Source organism: Cervus elaphus, chromosome 14 (assembly GCF_910594005.1).
Source record: "Cervus elaphus chromosome 14, mCerEla1.1, whole genome shotgun sequence".
In the NCBI taxonomy this organism is placed as follows: Eukaryota; Metazoa; Chordata; class Mammalia; order Artiodactyla; family Cervidae; genus Cervus; species Cervus elaphus.
This window is the reverse complement of record NC_057828.1, coordinates 66,068,401-66,087,133: the sequence shown is the minus strand read 5'-3', so window position 1 is coordinate 66,087,133 and position 18,733 is coordinate 66,068,401. Positions and strand designations below refer to the sequence as shown.

Genomic DNA, 18,733 nt, shown 5'->3' with positions numbered 1-18,733 from the left:
GGCTCTAGGAGTAAAGATAGTGCTTCATCCTGCACTTTTCCTCAGTTTAAGTTTTAGGAGTGACCTTTGATTCTGAACGTTTGTTGACGTTTATCTAGGATAATGGGGAAAGCAACATGGAGGAATTCTGAGAAAAAAAAGTGTGGTTTTACAAGGACCTACTGTATAGCATATGGGCTTCCCCAGTGGCTCAGCGATAAAGAATCCTCCTGCAATGGAGGAGATGCAGACCCCTGGAGCAGGAAACGGCAACCCACTCCAGTATTCTTGCCTGGAAAATCCCATAGACAGTGGGTACAGTCCATGGAGTCGCAGTCAGACACTAGGCGCATGCGCGCACGCACTATGCTGTACGGCTGAAACTAACACATTATTAATCAACTATACGCCAATATAAAATTAAAAGTCTTCAACGAGGTGGCGGGGGGCGGGGCGGGAAACTGTTGGGACACGCACACACAGTGTGGTTTTAGCAAACTAACCGTGGGCCCAACAGAAAGTGTCCTGCTCTTAAGACTGTGCTGCCACCCTGTGGCCATTCTTCTTATGACCCCAAACGAGAAGATTCAGCCTTTGCTGTACGTATATGTATGTGCCAGTGTGCTAAATCGCTTTTGTCGTGTCCAACTCTTTGCGACTCTGTGGACCGTAGCTCAGCCCACCAGGCTCCTCCATCTGTGCGATTCTCCAGGCAAGAGTACTGCAGAGGGTTGCCATGCCCTCCTCCAGGGGATTTTCCTGACCCAGGGACCAAACCCGTGTCTCTGTCTCCTGCATTGGCAGGTGGGTTCTTTACAACTAGCGCCACCTGAGAAGCCATATACATATATATATATAGCTCAGTCCAGTCCAGTTCTTTGTGACCCCGTGGACTACAGCCTGCCAGGCTCCTCTGTCCATGGATTTCGCCAGGCAAGAATACTGGAGTGGGTTGCCATTCCCTTCTCCAGGGTATCTTCCCACCCCAGGGATTGAACCAGGGTCTCCTGCATTGCAGGCAGGTTCTTTACCATCTGAGCCACCAGGGAAACCCATATATGTGTATGTATAAATATATACAAATATATATGTGTGATATATATATATACATACATATATATATACATACATACATATATATATACATACATATATATATATACACATACATATATATATATATATATATATCCCTTTCCTCTCAACCCTAACATTTCTCTCATCCCATCTAATTCTATAGTGAACTTCATTAAATCTACTGAATACTCTGCTCTTATTTATTTCATGCTACTCTTTTTCTTCAGTTTCTTTTTTAAGTAGTTTTAAGTAGTCTGTTACTGCTATATGAATGTGGCCATTATTATTCAGTGTCAACCAAACTTCAATGAAAGCAATGAATTAATTGGGCACAGTACATTCAAATAAAAGTAAAATATTTTAGCAATAAAATAGAGATTACTTTACTTCTTGCCAACCAAAGAAAAAATGTCACCTTATAAGCAGCAGCTAGCAATACATAAGCCATCTTGGATACATCCCAAACTGGGATGCCAGGATACAGGTTAGAAACAAATCTTTGTTTACAACTAAACTAAGTAAAAGTATATTATTACATATATCAATGTAGAAGAATTCGGCCTCTGTAAGCATTTTCATCATAATTTCATATTACTTCATATAGATAATATATCGCATAACTCATCTGACTAAAGATGAAACATGGCAAGTTAACAAAGACAGAAAAAAGAAGTCTATCTGGGAATCTAGATGTTTCTACAACCTTCCTTCCCTCCTGTAAATCTCAACTCAGCAATAATAATTGTGAGCAGAGACCCTATGATCAAGGTTTTTGTTTCTGTGTGATTAAATTTGGTTTTAAAAGTCATTCTGTGCAATCTAAATGAAGTTTTGCAAAGTCAATCTCCTTTAGAGTTTTCCAAACAGGTATTTTAAAAACTGTAACTAAAAAATGGTGACTCATGCAAAAGAACAAAATTGGATACTTATAGTATTAACAAAAATCAACTCACAATGGATTAAAGACTTACATGTGAAAGCTTAAACTGTAAAACTACTAGAAGAAAACATAGGGGGAAAGCTTCTTGACATTAATCTTGGCTATAATTTTCTGTATGTGACACCAAAAATGCAGGCATCAAAAATACAAATAGACAAGTGGACCTGTATCAAACTAAAAAGCTGCTGCACAACAAAAGAAACTCAGGATGAAAAAACAACCTACAGGACGGCAAGAAATATTTGCAAACAACGTATCTGATAAGGGATTAATGTCCAAAATGTATAAGGAACTCATACAACTTGACAGCAAAAACAAAAACAAAACATTCTGACTTAAAACAAGGTGGGGGGGGGGCGGCAAAAGACTTGAAGAGACATTTCTCAAAAGACACACAAATGATCAACACATGTAGGAAAAGGTGCTCAAACATTATTCATCATCATGGAAATGCAAATCAAAACCACAGTGAGATATCACCTCACACCTGTTAGGATGGCATTATCTAAATGGCAAAAGATAACAAGTGTTGGTGAAAATGGGGAAAAGAGAAACATCATCTACTGTTGATGGGAATGTAATCTGATACAGCCACTATAAGAAGGCAGTACAGTGGTTCCTCAAAAAATTAAAAATAGAACTACTATATGATCCAGCAATCCCACCTCTGGATATTTATCCAAAAGTATTGGAATCAGGATTTCAAAGAGATATCTGTACTCCCTTATATTCATTGCAGAATTATTCACAACAGTGATGATATGGAAATAACCTAAATGTCCATCGACAAATGAATGGTTAAAGAATGTGGTATATATATGCAATGGAATATTATTCAGCCTTTAAAAAGGAAACGCTGCCATCTGCAACAACATGGATGAATCTGGAGGGCATTATGTTAAAAGAAATGAACCAAATACAAAAAGACAATCACTGCACAATCTCTTACACATGTGAGATGACCGAAATGTTAATATGCTTTATTACTATGATTATTTCACAATGTACAAGAACATCAAAAGATCAAGTTATATATACTAAATATACACAATCTTATTTGTCAGCTACACCTCACTAGAGCTGTCTTAAAAACTGACTGCCTAATTGGGATTGCCTATTTCTCAAATTACCCTAAAATGCAATCGGTAAATATACCAGTGGATAGAAGCTCATTTTTAAGGTAATATTTTTAAATGGAATATCACTTACTGAGGTCAAATAAAAGGTAAACCTAGAGGATCAACTTTTGGTTTTATATTGACCAGTTCATTGAGTTAGGAGGTGAAAATAGAGGCAAGAAGTAGGGACAGAAAGGCAAAACCAGTGGCCAATGATGTGGAAGGAATGGGACTCAATATAGTGAACAAGCACCAACGAAAGAAAATCTCACTGAAAATTAGCCAGCTGAGGAGGGAATGAACACACTTGAGGCCCATGAACGGCACAGAGATCAACATAAAATATTCAAGCTAGAAGGAGCCCTCAAGAGGAGGAGAAGGGAAAGGACTGTTGCTGCTGTAGAGACTGGAAGCTTAACCATGAAAAACAGACCTGAGTGGTGACGCTGCTTGTACGAAGCCTTCTGGGTGCTTCCATCATCCCTGCTAGTTATTTTTAGCGTAGTATACATACATATATTTTACCTGGAGAAGGAAATGGCAACCTACTCCAGTATTCTTGCCTGGAAAAGTCCATGGACAGAGGAGCCTGGCGGGCTGCAGTCCATGGGGTTACGGAGCATATGTGCATGAGGGTGGAGAGAGATGGGTTGGTAGCAGTAAGTGGTAGAACTAAAAAAAAAAAAAAAATACATATATTTTAGCATAGTATACATGCTTTGGTCATCTGATATGAAGAACTGACTCACAGGAAAAGACCCTGATGCTGGGAAAGATGGAAGGCTGAAGAAGAAGGGAATGACTGAGGATGAGACGGTTGGATGGCATCACCGACTCAACAGACATGAGTTTGAGCAAACTCCAGGAGTTGCTGATGGACAGGGAAGCCTGGTGTGCTGCAGTCCATGGGGTCGCAAAGAGTCGGACACGACTGAGTGGCTGAAGTGATACATGCTTAAGGACTTTGGGTGGCAACGAATGGAAATACATAACAGTGGTCACCACACAGTCCTTCAAGTGGGCTGCGGAAGAGGAGAGTGGGAATAATGAGGGTGAGCACAATGAGTCATTACTGTCAACACGTCTAGTGTCCTAGGAGACGGTGTGGAGATGGAGGGGGTGGAGGGGAAGGAAGGAGAGTGAAGAGATGCTCTTCCAGCTGATCCAGGGGGCAAAGCTTGTCTTAACACTGGAGGCCACCACAAGCGTATCAATAGCAAGAGTATCCCAGGGAATGGGTAAGAGAAGGGAAACGGCTAGCACGTAGTAGCCCAGGTTTGACAAAAGTATAGAGCTCCTCCCCGCGCCAGGGGCTGCGGGGCGATTAGTAGAAAGCGCCTCCCTTTGGGGAAGTCAAGTCTCTGCTCCCTTCACAGGGACCTCCCTCTCACAGAAGGGAGAGCATCCCAAGGAAGGGCCCTGGCACCACCACAGGTAACGAAACCAACAGATCTTGTCCACATCCCAAGCCTGGCTCCTATTTTAGATCAGAACAAAGGCTCTGAGCTCAGAACTTGATTCTCACAGCCAGAGAGAGAGAAAAAAAAAAAACCCAACATGTTCACTTAAACAGTAAGATATTACACTTTTATCCAGAATGGAATATGCATTCATGTATATTTTCATCTTCGGAACAGGTGGTTTGAAATGCAAATAAAGTAATAAGTGTCAGAGCCGTATCCTAGCAGTAGCTACTTTGCAAACGTTACCATGGCACCAATTCAACAGTGTTCTTAGACGCAGCCACACCTCGGCAAGGTCTTTCTAACTGGGGACAGCCAAGTTCAAAGGAACTAAGGGACGCAAACCACAAAAAGAGTTCTGAACCGATACAGGAGGTGAATCTTAACAACACAGTTGCCCTCTGAAACAGCTACTTGAAACAGGGCATAAGACTTGAAGGGGGAAAGAGAGGAAATGGACCAACTCCTAGAACACCTGGAATGTGATCCAAGCGTGGAGACAAAATGATGGTAATTATAACTGCTAACACTTGTTTTTAGCTGCTAACAGATTGCGCACAGATTGGGAAGGGCAGACTCCATTTTCCAACTACTCCGGTGCAAACTGTGCCTTACCAGTACTCACTAAAGCCTGGCTGAGTGCCGAGAAAGCAGACTGTCCTCGTGTGTGGCTAACTGGTGTTCAACTCAGGAAGGCGGTCCTCCCACAGCCATAGCCCAGGGGGCCACTCACAAGGAGTGGAGACCGGGAGCTGGGCTCTGCAGCTCTCCACTCCCCACCGCCAGTAGATCTGCTCATCTGAGGGCGGCATGCATTTATGTCTCAAGTGCGGACAAAGCAGAAGGAAGAGAACTGGGTGGTAGGGACACAGGATGGTGGGGAAACAAGTCTTAGCCAACCCGGCCCGTGAACCAATCAAGGTTCCTGAGGTAGTCCGGGGGCTAAACAGGGCAGGTCTCAACCTGGTTAGGGGAAAATGAAAGGCCAGATACCAAAGGTAAACACGACAAGACGGTCTGTGGTCAGTGGCAAATTGCTGATATAAACCAGAAATTCTGTAAGAGTTCAAAGCGGGCGGGAATTCTTTCCTGCTTCCCCTTCAGATAAGGGTGATTAAAGATCTTCTGAAAAAGTGAAGACATATCAATAGGGAGGAGAAGGCAATGGCACCCCACTGCAGTACTCTTGCCTGGAAAATCCCATGGACGGAGAAGCCTGGTAGGCTGCAGTCCATGGGATCACTAAGAGTCGGACACGACTGAGTGACTTCACTTTCACTTTTCACTTTCATGCATTGGAGAAGGAAATGGCAGCCCACTCAGTGTTCTTGCCTGGAGAATCCCAGGGACAGGGGAGCCTGGTGGGCTGCCGTCTATGGGGTTGCACAGAGTCGGACACGACTGAAGCGACTTAGGAGCAGCAGCCAATAAGGAGCCACAGTTGGTCGGCCCTGAAAGCCATCAGCAAGAATGAAACTCCAAAACTCCCATCATTACCTACAAAAGCCAGCAGTCCTCAAGATCCCCTTTAAAACAGTAACGATGCATCATTCGTGGCTAAGATAGCCTAGGGGAGGAATGCAAAGGAAGGATGCTCAGAAGAGCAATCAGGACTTTCCATATCACCTTTATCTTGAAAACCCAAAGACTTCTCCTTACAAGAAGGGTAATTCTGGGACTATTACATATAGTTATCTTCACACTCCCTTGCCCCTCTAAAAAGTAAGAGCAGAAAAGGGCCTCTTGGTACTGCTTCCATAATGTTTTAGACAAATCAATCTGTAAATTTTCTGTGGGTGAGTTGACATTGTAATTTGAGTTATAACCTGGATATTGGGTGTACCACCCAACAGCAGACCACACTCAGGAGACAATATTCAAAAGAAAGTGAGACTTTGGGCTTGGTTTCGGCAAGTTTTGATATTCAGAGAGGTCCAGTCTCGTGTGTTAGGCTGAGAGAGGTGCAGGTCCAAGGAGAAAACAATGCTGAGGGTCAAGCAGGAGACGCTGTCAGGTTCTAGGTGATCGGTCCATTGCCAAGGGTTAATCAGGAGGAGAGTCAGGATCCCAGGGAAAACCTACGCAGGGTGTAACAGAAGCCTTGGAGCAGGAAAATGGCACCAAGATGGCACTAAGGAGCCATCCGAGGCAAACAGCCAATCCTGTGGACCACGTTGATGTGTCAGAGGTCAGGAGAAATCTGGAATTTGATGCGTATGTAGTGCCCAGAGTCAGTGCACAGATACCAGCCATTAGGTTAATGGTGACATGAGTAAAGTCACATCCCATCAACAGCTGGACTGACGCTCCTAAAGTGTTTTCTGCCCAGGAAAGGATTAGTAAAGGACCTCTGCAGGTTTCAGCCTGGAGATCAGGCCGTATCAAACACAGCAATGACTGAGGGGACCTGGGTTGAGAAGACAGAAGTGGATCAAAGTGCTTCTATAGGAGAGGCTGTAATAAATACTTCTGAAGTGGTAAATTAAATTTTGAAAAGTGAGAAATTAATTTTGTTGCAATGGTCAGTTTGTCCCTTTTAAATTTTCTGCTTTATCCATTTTGCCGCCTGGACAAAGTGGTAAATGTAAAAACCATACAGAGTAGAAGAAAATATGGGGAATACTTAAATTCCTCTTTGATGCAGAAGTCTTTTCTAAATACAATAATTAAAAAAATCATAACATTAATTAGACCACATAAAATGTAAAATTTGGTTCAATTAAAAATACCACCAGCATAATTAAAAGGCTCTATAAAGCAGGTAAAATATTAACAAGAAATATGACAGCTAATGCTCTTGATACATAAGGAGTTACTGTAAATCCATTAGAAAAACCTCAAACAAAAAGTGGTAAAGAATCATACATCTTTCACAGAAGAGTAAGTACTACAGATCAATAAGCATATAAAAAGGTAGTACCTTTTCACCAGGAATTGAAAAGGTACAAAATATAACCATAAAGAGATACTGATGTTCACTTCTTAAACTGACAAAGGGCACATTAATAATAAACAAAACTGGGAGAGTTTCTTTTGTAGAAACATGTAATAGTTGCAAAAAATAAAAATAAATAGTTGCACAGTTCAACATATTGTTGAAGCCTGGCTTGGAGAATTTCCAGCATTACTTTGCTAGTGTGTGAGATGAGTGCAATTGTGCGGTAGTTTGAACATTCTTTGTCATTGCCTTTCTTTGGGATTGGAATGAAAACTGACCTTTTCCAGTCCTGTGGCCACTGCTGAGTTTTCCAAATTTGCTGGCATATTGAGTGCAGCACATTCACAGCATCATCTTTTAGGATTTGAAATAGTAGTTCAACTGGAATGTCATCACCTCCACTAGCTTTGTTTACAGTGATGCTTCCTAAGGCCCACTTGACTTCACATTCCAGGATGTCTGGCTCTAGATGAGTGATCACACCACTGTGATTATCTGGGTCGTGAAGATCTTTTTTGTACAGTCCTTCTGTGTATTCTTGCCACCTCTTCTTAATATCTTCTGCTTCTGTTAGGTCCATACCATTTGTGTTCTTTATTGAGCCCATCTTTGCATGAAATGTTCCCTTGGTATCTCTAATTTTCTTGAAGAGATCTCTAGTCTTTTCCATTTTGTTCTTTTTCTCTATTTCTTTGCACTGATCACTGAGGAAGGCTTTCATATCTCTCCTTGCTATTCTTTGGAACTCTGTATTCAAATGGGCACATCTTTCCTTTTCTCCTTTGCTTTTTGCTTCTCTTCTTTTCACAGCTATTTGTAAGGCCTCCTCAGACAGCCATTTTGCTTTTTTGCATTTCTTTTTTTGGCGATGGTCTTGATCCCTGTCTCCTGTACAATGTTACGAATCTCTGTCCATAGTTCATCACGCACTCTGTCTATCAGATCTAATCCCCTGAATCTATTTCTCACTTCCACTGTATTATCGTTAAGAGATTTGATTTAGGTCATACCTGAATGGTCTAGTGGTTTTCCCTACTTTCTTCAATTTAAGTCTGAATTTGGCAATAAAGAATTCATGATCTGAGCCACAGTCAGCTCCTGGTCTTGTTTTTGCTGACTGTATAGAGCTTCTCCATCTTTGCCTGTGAAGAATATAATCAATCTGATTTAGGTGTTGACCATCTGGTGATGTCCATGTGTAGAGTCTTCTCTTGTTTTGTTGGAAGAGGGTGTTTGCTATGACCAGTGCATTCTCTTGGCAAAACTCTATGAGCCTTTGCCCTGCTTCATTCTGTATTCCAAGGCCAAATTTGCCAGGTGTTTCTTGACTTCCTATTTTTGCATTCCAGGTGGGAGGGGGGATCAGGATGGTGAATACATGTAAATCCATGGCTGATTCATGTCAATGTACAACAAAAACCACTACAATAGTGTAAAGTAATTAGCCTCCAACTAATAAAAATAAATGAAAAAAAAAGAAAAGGACATCTTTTTCAGGTGTTAGTTCTAAAAGGTCTTGTAGGTCTTCATAGAATTGTTCAACTTCAGATTCTTCAGCGTTACTGGTCGGGGCATAGACTTGGATTACCGTGATATTGAATGGTTTGCTTTGGAAACAAAGAGAGATCATTCTGTCATTTTTGAGATTGCATCCAAATACTGTATTTCAGACTCTTTTGTTGACTATGATGGCTACTCCATTTCTTCTAAGGGATTCTTGCCCACAGTAGTAGATATAATGGTCATCTGAGTTAAATTCACCCATTCCAGTCCATTTTAGTTCACTGATTCCTAAAATGTTGACACTCTTGCCATCTCTAATATGTATTGAGTCCCTAATATGTGTCAGGCACATAATAAAGCATTTTTTATTTATTCCATCATTCAATCCACAAGATAATCTTGCAAGGCAGGTTCTATTTTTATCCTCATTTCACACAAAAAGAAAAAAAAAGCAGCAGCAGCTATGGCTCCCAGATGTTCTGTAACTTGCCAAAAGTAACAAAGCTGGTAACTGGCAAAGCCCAGATTTGAAATAAGGCAGTCTGTTTCTCGAAGAGTTGACTCATTGGAAAAGCCCCTGATGCTGGGAGGGATTGGGGGCAGGAGGGGAAGGGGACGACAGAAGATGAGATGGCTGGATGGCTTCACCGACTCAATGGACATGAGTTTGAGTAAACTCCGGGAGTTGGTGATGGACAGGGAGGCCTGGCGTGCTGCGATTCATGGGGTCGCGAGGAGTCGGACACGACTGAGAGACTGAACTGAACTGAACTGAGTCTGTTTCTATAACTTGCACTGTTAACCCATTTGTTTTTCTGCCTCAGAATCTATCAAACAGGTAAAGGTGTTCTTCTGTCTTCTCTTCTGTCTCCTCCCCCAGCATTTCTCTAATTCTCAGGATTAGTATCTTGACCTTTCACTATTGATATACAATGAATCACTCTTTTAGAGTCAAAGATGCTACTGTGGTTATTGTGCTACTTCCTCTAAAGAAAAGTATGGCTCAGCAAATTAAAGCGTTGTCTTTCATTTTTCCTGCACTGGTTTTATATGTCATTTCTCTTCCTTGTTTAGGGTTGCAGCTAGAAGACAATAAAACTAACGATGGAGCCCTTATATGAGGAATACCTGGCCAGTCGTGGAACGATAGTAAAACCTTATTACTGGCTGAGTTTCTCTCTCGATTGCTCTAATTGTCCTTACCATATTCGGACAGGTGAAGAAGCAAGAGTTCCCTACACAGAATTTTATCAGATTTTTGGATTCCCTTATGGGCCAACATATCCTCCAACGAAACACCTCACGTTCTTTGAGCTAAAAACTTCTTCTGGAAGCCTGGGGCAAAAGGGTCATGCCAGCAGCTGCACTGGAAATGATACCCACCCGGAATCAATGTTATTTGAGGTGAACGGTTACCTTGACTCTACCGTACACAATAATGACCGCATCACGCATATTATTCTGTACTCCAGTAACTCCCCTTGCAATGAAGCTAACCACTGCTGCATCAGCAAAATGTATAACTTCCTGGCAAAGTATCCAGACATCACTCTTAGTATTTACTTTTCTCAGCTCTATCACACGGAGGCTGAATTTCCTGCCTCGGCGTGGAACCGCGAAGCTCTCCGGAGCCTGGCCAGTTTATGGCCACAGGTCACTTTGAGCCCAATAAGTGGTGGGATGTGGCATTCTCTCCTCAGCAACTTTGTGAGTGGTGTCCAGGGAGCGACTGTTTTCCAGCCCATTTTAACCGGGAGAGCTCTGGCGGACAGGCACAACGCACATGAAATCAATGCCATAACAGGGGTGAAGCCATATTTCACTGATATTCTTCTCCAGGCAAAAGAGAATCCGAACATAAAAGCTCAGGCAGCTTTGGAGGGCTACCCCTTAAACAATGTCTTTCCCAGGCAGTCTTTTCAAGTGCCAAGCGGACAGCTGCAACCCAATCTGACCCTAGACCCCAGGGTTCCTGTTGTATTCGTGCTAGTGCCTTACAGAGACCTACCACCAATCCATGTAGGACCAAGTCCACATAAACCTAGGAATATCATAAGGCATTTAAATATGCCTCAAATATCATTCCAGGAAACCAGTGATCTCAGAAAGTCTCCCATTGGCATGCCAGTGAAGAGAGCAGAAATCACACGACAGTTTGCAAGTAGCAAAGAAGCAGATGAAAAGAAGAAGAAGAAAGGGAAAAACTAAAATTTGCATTTCGACAACTGGTCAGGAGACCAAACTACTACCAGAGGACTTTATTAGATAGGCAGCAGAAATCTGGAAACTTTCTCTCTTAGGTCTGATTCAAGACGGAGATAAACTGACACACTCAAAGCAAAACATGAATTATTTATTATTTCAACTATTACAAGGCTACACTATTTTTAACATAATCCAAGATCTTTCCATAAGCAACTTGATCTCTCTCCTTTAGTTTGAAAGTGACAGTATCAAAACAGACTCATTAGTAACTTGCTAATATTCTGATGTGGATAAGAAAATGTCATTATTATACACTACCCACATCATCTTTCCACTGAAAAAGACCATGGACTAAATAGCTTCCTAAATTGGTTTCAGTATAAAAAATTTACTGCAAAATTGGAAAACAGCCTGAGTTACTGACATTAAGTGCTGCTTGCAAAAGCAAACCAGTGATTTTCCATTAATTGTTAACCATGGACAGAAGATTTTAGGCAGCTCATTTCCTTTTTTATCTAAAGTGGTTCAAAATAGTTTGTGGGGAGAAAAGTTCTTTTGCTAATTGATTAGCTATAGCTACCAAAATTGATTTTTGAAACCAGTCACCTGCTCAGTTTGATCTTTCTTTCCAGAGCAGATGATAAAGGTGGGATAATACATGAGAGTCTCCAAAAGGCCTTCCATCACACACCACATAAAATCCAAGCCACTCTTACAGACTTTCAAGATTCCTCCTCTACCTTCCTGCCACCCTGTCGCATCAGCAAGAGTATCAGTTCCTGCAGGTCATACACTGTCTCTCCTCTTTGGTTTTCCCTTAGGGTTTAGCACAGTATTCAGACAAAAGGTGGAGAGGAAGTCTGTGAATCTACGTTTTCAGTAACTTAACCAATTGCCACTCCCCAACATTCCTTTTCCATTACAGCCAGGCGCCTGCTTAGCCAAACCGCAATGAATATCTTTTTTTTGTTAGGATCCATTCTCCCTTTTTCTGATATAGCTTCCCAAAGCATAATTTGTTTTACTTTCCCTTTTCTCACCACTTCTCTTAAAATCTTGTTCCAAACACACTTCTAAGAAGTGCTCCTTGACTAATCCTCTGAGCATGTACATTAAAGTACCTTGTTTATGTTTAATTATATTTGCTGCCTCACTTCCCTCTTAGAAATGCACTACAAGAAAAATGTGCATTCATTTGTAACTTACTACTCAATATGTTCTTAATATGTGTAAAAATTAATTCTAATCTAGTTTTGCCATTGGAAGAAAAAACTTAAAGCACCCCATGCAGGAGGAGAAAGGGAAAGTGGAAGTAAGGGGAGAAAGAAAAGAAAACAAAAAATGTTTAGAATAGAAATCTCTATTGTGATTAAAATAAACACAAAATTTTAAAAGGAATTTGTACTGTTAACCTGAAATTTTTAATAGATTTATTAGAATATAATTATATTGTAGGTATACAGTAATTATTATTTAAAGAGGTACTGTTGAAGTTTATTATTAGATCATGAAATCATATGTCTACAGTTTGGGATGTAGAGTTAAAAAAAAAAAGACCCCAGCATATGAGAAATTCAGGAGCTCTGAATAGATAGAGCAGGTAGGTGACTCAGCTAATAACATCAGCAAGTCTGAAGGACCTGGGGACCCAGTTCTGAAACTTCCTGCCTTGTGGGCTCCTCCAAAAAAAAAAAAAGTAGATTCAATTAATTACTATGAAAGCTGCCTCCAAAGTAGTCAAGAAGACTACAGCATCAGTCAGGATACAAAGGATCCAGTTAGAAACAGAGTGAAATCTATAGTGGATTTCTATTTCAAACATGAGCCTGGCTATCACAGTATGTAACAAAGGGGGAAATGCTGCCATAGAAAAGAAAGGAGCACTTGACAGTTAAATTTTTATACTGGTTAGATAAGACTGGGGGGTAGAAAGAAGAATGTTAACTGACAGATCATGAGTCCAGGCCAACAGAGTCAAGCTTTAGACAAGGAACTGTTAAGACTGCATAAGGGAGACTCTTGAGAGTCCCTTGGACAGCAAGCAGATCAAACCAGTCAATCCCAAAGGAAATCAGCCACCGAATATTCATTGGAAGGACTGGTATTGAAGCTGAAGCTTCAATACTTTGGCCATCTGAGGCAAAGAATCAATTCATTGGAAAAGACCCTGTTGCTGGGAAAGATTGAGGGCAAGAGGAGAAGGAGGTGGCCGAGGATGAGATGGTTGGATGGGGTCACTGACTCAATGAACATGAGTTTGAGCAAACTCAGGGAGATAGTGAAGGACAGAGAAGCCTGGCGTGCTATAGTCCATCGGGTCACAAAGAGTTGGACACAACTTAGCAACTGAACAACAACAACAACAAAGACATATGGCCCTAGGCAAGTAGTCTCTATTTCCTCATCTACAAAACAAGAGACGAGCGAGCTCATCTTTAAAGTTCCCCGTGAGCTCTTTTTGTTCTATGAGGGCACATATCAGAGCAATAGTTCCATGCAGTGAGCTTTTACAGTGTGATGATCAAGTCTTCCTGCTCACCACACAATGGATTCTTGTTTGTGGATAGTAGATTGGAATGCTCCACCTTTCCTCAGCAAACTGGCAAAGGTGGTAGCAAAAAATTATAACTGCCACCCCATCTATGGCAATCCCAATAAGGAAAATTCAAGCCAATGAATTAAAGGAGCTAGTGGTGTGGTGATCTAAGCAAGGCAGGGGAGTAGATCCCAAGAAACTGATGAGAGTCAGGCTGGAGGGTGGGTGGGAGGTGCAGGAAGGGGAGGGGAGCATTTCCTCCGTGAATTGAACACGGTTGAGGGCTTGGGTCTCACCATTGCAGGCTCAACCATGTACTCAGTCATTACAGAGAAAATGGATTTATAAATTAGGGGCAAACCTAGATTAACAAAACTTCCAAGATTTACATATAAAAGCAGAAAGCTAATTGATTTCCAGTGAGATTTACAACTGGATATTCAACCAGCTATCCAAGCTTTGCAGCCTATATAGCCTCTCCATGTATATAAGCTACATGAGAAGCCAAACTATAATCGCAAGGTGTATTAGAGGAATTCATAATGTGATTCAAATATTTAGTGCTGTCAGACTTTGCTTACCAGGGACAGACATCTACAACTTGGAATGAAATGATGGGAAATGCACAAGGACATTTGCCCCATGGACAGACCTTAGGTGGGTCAAGGCTATGAGAGAAAACATAAACCTCTACAACCAATTCTTATCACAACTAGTATTGATGTTCTATAGATGTTAATATTTCATCAGGCTACAATCTAATACTGCTAGCCTGGGAGCAATAATACCTCTTTAAAATGCAATTAGATATCTTTTCTTGATTCATAGTGCATACAATCCAAAAAGTATAACTTACAGAATGGAACATTATTTATTTCCAAAGCTTTTAAGGAAAGCCACGTGGTAACCTGTACTAATTAACAATAATATTATTAAAGGGAACCCTCTTACACTGTTAGTGGGGATGCAAACTAGTACAGCCACTATGGAGAACAGTGTGGAGATTCCTTAAAAAACTGGAAACAGAACTGCCATATGACCCAGCAATCCCACTGCTGGGCATACACACCAAGGAAACCAGAATTGAAAGAGACGCATGTACCCCAGTGTTCATCGCAGCACTGTTTACAATAGCCTGGACATGGAAGAAACCTAGATGTCCATCAGCAGATGAATGGATAAGAAAGCTGTGGTACATATACACAATGGAATATTACTCAGCCATTAAAAAGAATACATTTGAATCAGTTCTAATGAGGTGGATGAAACTGGAGCCTATTATACAGAGTGAAGTAAGCCAGAAAGAAAAACACCAATACAGTATACTAACGCATATATATGGAATTTAGAAAGATGGTAATGATAACCCTATATGCGACACAGCAAAAGAGACACAGATGTATAGAACAGTTTTTTGGACTCTGTGGGAGAGGGCGAGGTGGGATGATATGGGAGAAAGTCACTGAAACATGTATATTATAATATGTGAAACAGATCTCCAGTCCAGGTTCGATGCGTGAGACAGGGTGCTCGGCGCTCGTGCACTGGGATGACCCTGGGGGATGGGATGGGGAGGGAGGTGGGAGGGGGGTTCAGGATGGGGAACACATGTACACCGGTGGCAAATCCATGTCAATGTATGGCAAAACCACTACAATATTGTAAAGTAATTAGCTTCCAATTAAAATAAATACATTTATATTAAAAAATAAAAATATTATTATTACTACTTAACATTTACTAAGAGCTATATGTCAGGCACTTTTCTAAATACTTAATTAACTCATTTAATCTTCCCAATAATCCTATGAGGTAGCTAATATTATAGTACCTATTTTACAGACAAGGAAAACTTAAGTAATTGCTCAAATAGTAAAGGTTGGGCTGAGAGTCAAACCTAGAATATCTAGCTCCAGAACCCATGTTCTTATCCACTATGCTTTAATGCCTCTCAAAATAAAAACAATGTGGATGCACCATAAAGGCTGGAAAAATCAGTATCTATTTAGTACCGGTCCTACGGCTTTCCCGTATCCTGCTCAAAGTAGTGCACCAATGGGCATCCTCTAGACTCTGGGAGCTAGGTAGGCTGGGTGGGCTAGGGTGGAGAACTTCTCTAGGTTCTAGACCCCAGAGTTTGGTATTCTCCCCACCCCCATTCCTTGTTATCCAGGACCTCTTAACAAATGTTAAGTCCTGAGATTATCTTACCTTGGATGTCCTTGATTCTCAGGAATCAAAGGCCTTAGGCTGTGGAACATTGCTTTAATACCCTTTTGAATTAAGTAGAACTGGTTATATACACACATATATACACACACACACACACACATATACACGATCTAGTGATTTCAGTTCTGGGTATAAACGCAAAAGAATTGAAAACTGGGTCTCAGAAAAAAAGAAAAAATACATGACACACATATTCAAAGCACCGTTATTCACATTAGTCAAAAGGTGAAAGAAGGACTTCCCTGGTGGTAAAGTGGATAAGAATCTATCTGTCAATTCAGGGCATACAGGTTAGATCCCTGGTATAGGAAGATTCCAGGTGCCTCGGAACAACTAAGCCCGTATGCCACAATTACTGAAGCCCGTGTGCCTAGAGCCTGTGCTCTACAACAAGAGAAGCCACCACAAAGAGAAGCCCATGCACCGCCATGAAGGGTAGCTCCTGCTTGCTGCAACGAGAGAAAGCCTGAGCGCAGCAACGAAGACCTGGTGCAACCAAAAGTAAATACATAAATATTTTTTTTAAAGGTGGAAGTAACCCAAGTGTCCATCAGTAGATGAATGAAAGAAGTGTGCTGTATACATATAATGTAATATTATTCAGCCATAAAAAGGAAGGCTATTCTGACACATACTACAACATAAAACAAATCTTGAGGACATCAAGCTAAGTGAAATAAGCCAATCACAAAAAGAAAAATGCTGCATTATTCCGATTATGTGGCATACCTAGAGTCATCAAATTTACCACCTTAAAAAGTAAGAGGATGGTTGCCAGGGGCTAGAGAAAGGGTGGAATGAAGAAATATTGTTTAGAAGATTCTCAGTTTTGCAAGATGAAAAGAGGTCTAGAGATGGATAGTAGTGATGGTTATATAACAGTAGGAATGTACTTAATACTACTTTATGGTATACTTGAAAATGGTTAAGATGGTAAATTGCATGTTATATGCATTTTGCCACAATTTTTAAAAAATTAAGTGGAATTACAATTGACATCTACTGATCTCTCCATACACAAAAAAAAAAAAAAAGGTCATCTTTTGTACTTGTACAGACTAAATATTAGGTAATAGTCTCTATGTCTAGTCTCAAAATACTGAGATAAGCTAGTGAAGGCTCACAGGAATATCTGAAAACCAAATATCTTTCAAAAAATTCATTATAATAACAGGTTTTTTAAAGTTCACAATTTGTGGTAGTTCATTTCAAACTACTGTGTGGGTTTATTTAGACTCTTGATACTTAACTACACCCTTATTTTTAGCACAAAGGTAAGTAGTAGAAGGAGAATTAAGACTTACTGAAAGTAGACCTAATTCCCATATCTATCTGCCACTTGCTAGCTGAGCATAACTGGCTGAGTTACAAAACCTCTCTGAGACTTAAGTTTCTTCATCTATAATATGGGAACACTAACTCCTAGGCCCTAGATTAAATAATACAAGTAAAGAGCTTATTGACCAGGTATAAGTAAAGAGCTTATTTACCAGGTGTCTAAAACACAGTAAACACTCATTAAGTCGTTGTTATTGTTCATAAAATATTAACACAATAAGAATAGACAGTAGAAATGAATAGAAATTGTAGAATCTTTCAAATTTAATCAGCCCTCCAAGCATGAGATAGCGACTCTCTACACGAAGTAAAGATATGTTACTAGAATTTGTGACAATCAGGTTGCGGGGGAAAAGGAAACTATGTTGACTGATTTTAATATTTTGCTTAAATAATTAATAGTAGCAATGAGAAAAGCGGGACGTCTGTGGTCATGGAAGACATTAAGATAACTGTATGAAAATATCTCGTGGAACTTCTTGCCAATAAATTGCCAATCTAAATGAAATGCATGATTTACTAAGAAAATGGAAACCAAACAAGTCAATAGCCACAGAACAAAAAACTGAGCAAGCCCAAATAATTTTGCAAGCACATTCTACAACTTTCAAAGAAAAAAACAGCATGGTAATTTTCTATTATTCAAACTATTCCAGAGCAACGATCTTCTCAAATCTTCTTACAAATCACCTTACAAATCTTCTCCAATCACCTTACAAAGCTAGACTAATCCTAATATCAAAAGTGGATAAAGGTAACACAAAGAAATTAAACTGTGGACCAATCTTATACATAGAGACTCTGAAATCATGTTAAAAATATATATATAAACAAACCAAATCTAACAAGTAATTAAAACAGTAACAAAATAGTTTATTCTTGAAATATGTTAGGTTGGTGCAAACATAATGGCAGTTTCAGACCATAAATTTTAAATTATTATAACTAGGCTCAAACATATCTTTATTAACCAAAATAGGAACCATTACAATCAATACATTTTTGCCAATGAGAAATAAGTTTGCTTATTCCTATAGCATAAAATCTGTGCTTCAGGATTTAATGAACTCTTGAAAAGCATTTTCTGCCTCCTGCTGGGCGGGGAAGCACTTTCCCTGCAAAGTTGTCAAGATGCTTGAAGAAGTGGTAATCTGTTGGCAAGAGGTCAGGTGAATACGGCGGGTGAGGCAAAACTTCGCAGCCCAACTTCTGAAGCACTGGCTGTGCAACATGTGCTCAGGCATTGTCACAGAGAAGAACTGGGCCCTTTCTGTTGATCAGTGCCAGCTGCAGGCACTGCAGTTTTCGGTGCAACTCATCAATTTGCTGAGCATACTTTTCAAATGAAATGGTTTTGCCAGGATTCAGAAAGCTTCAGTGGATCAGACCAGCAGAAGACCACCA

General features: G+C 40.4%; 2 protein-coding genes across 2 annotated transcripts in view; one reads left to right on the top strand and one right to left on the bottom strand.

The window, feature by feature from the left end:
• Positions 1–18,733, bottom strand: part of RGL1 (ral guanine nucleotide dissociation stimulator like 1) — a 271,120-nt gene that overhangs the window by 247,624 nt on the left and 4,763 nt on the right. The gene's annotated exons all lie outside the window — the stretch shown is intronic.
• APOBEC4 (apolipoprotein B mRNA editing enzyme catalytic polypeptide like 4) lies at positions 10,123–11,226 on the top strand. The gene has a single exon (XM_043922935.1). It carries the CDS (start codon positions 10,123–10,125, stop codon positions 11,224–11,226), a length of 1,104 nt encoding a protein of 367 aa, XP_043778870.1.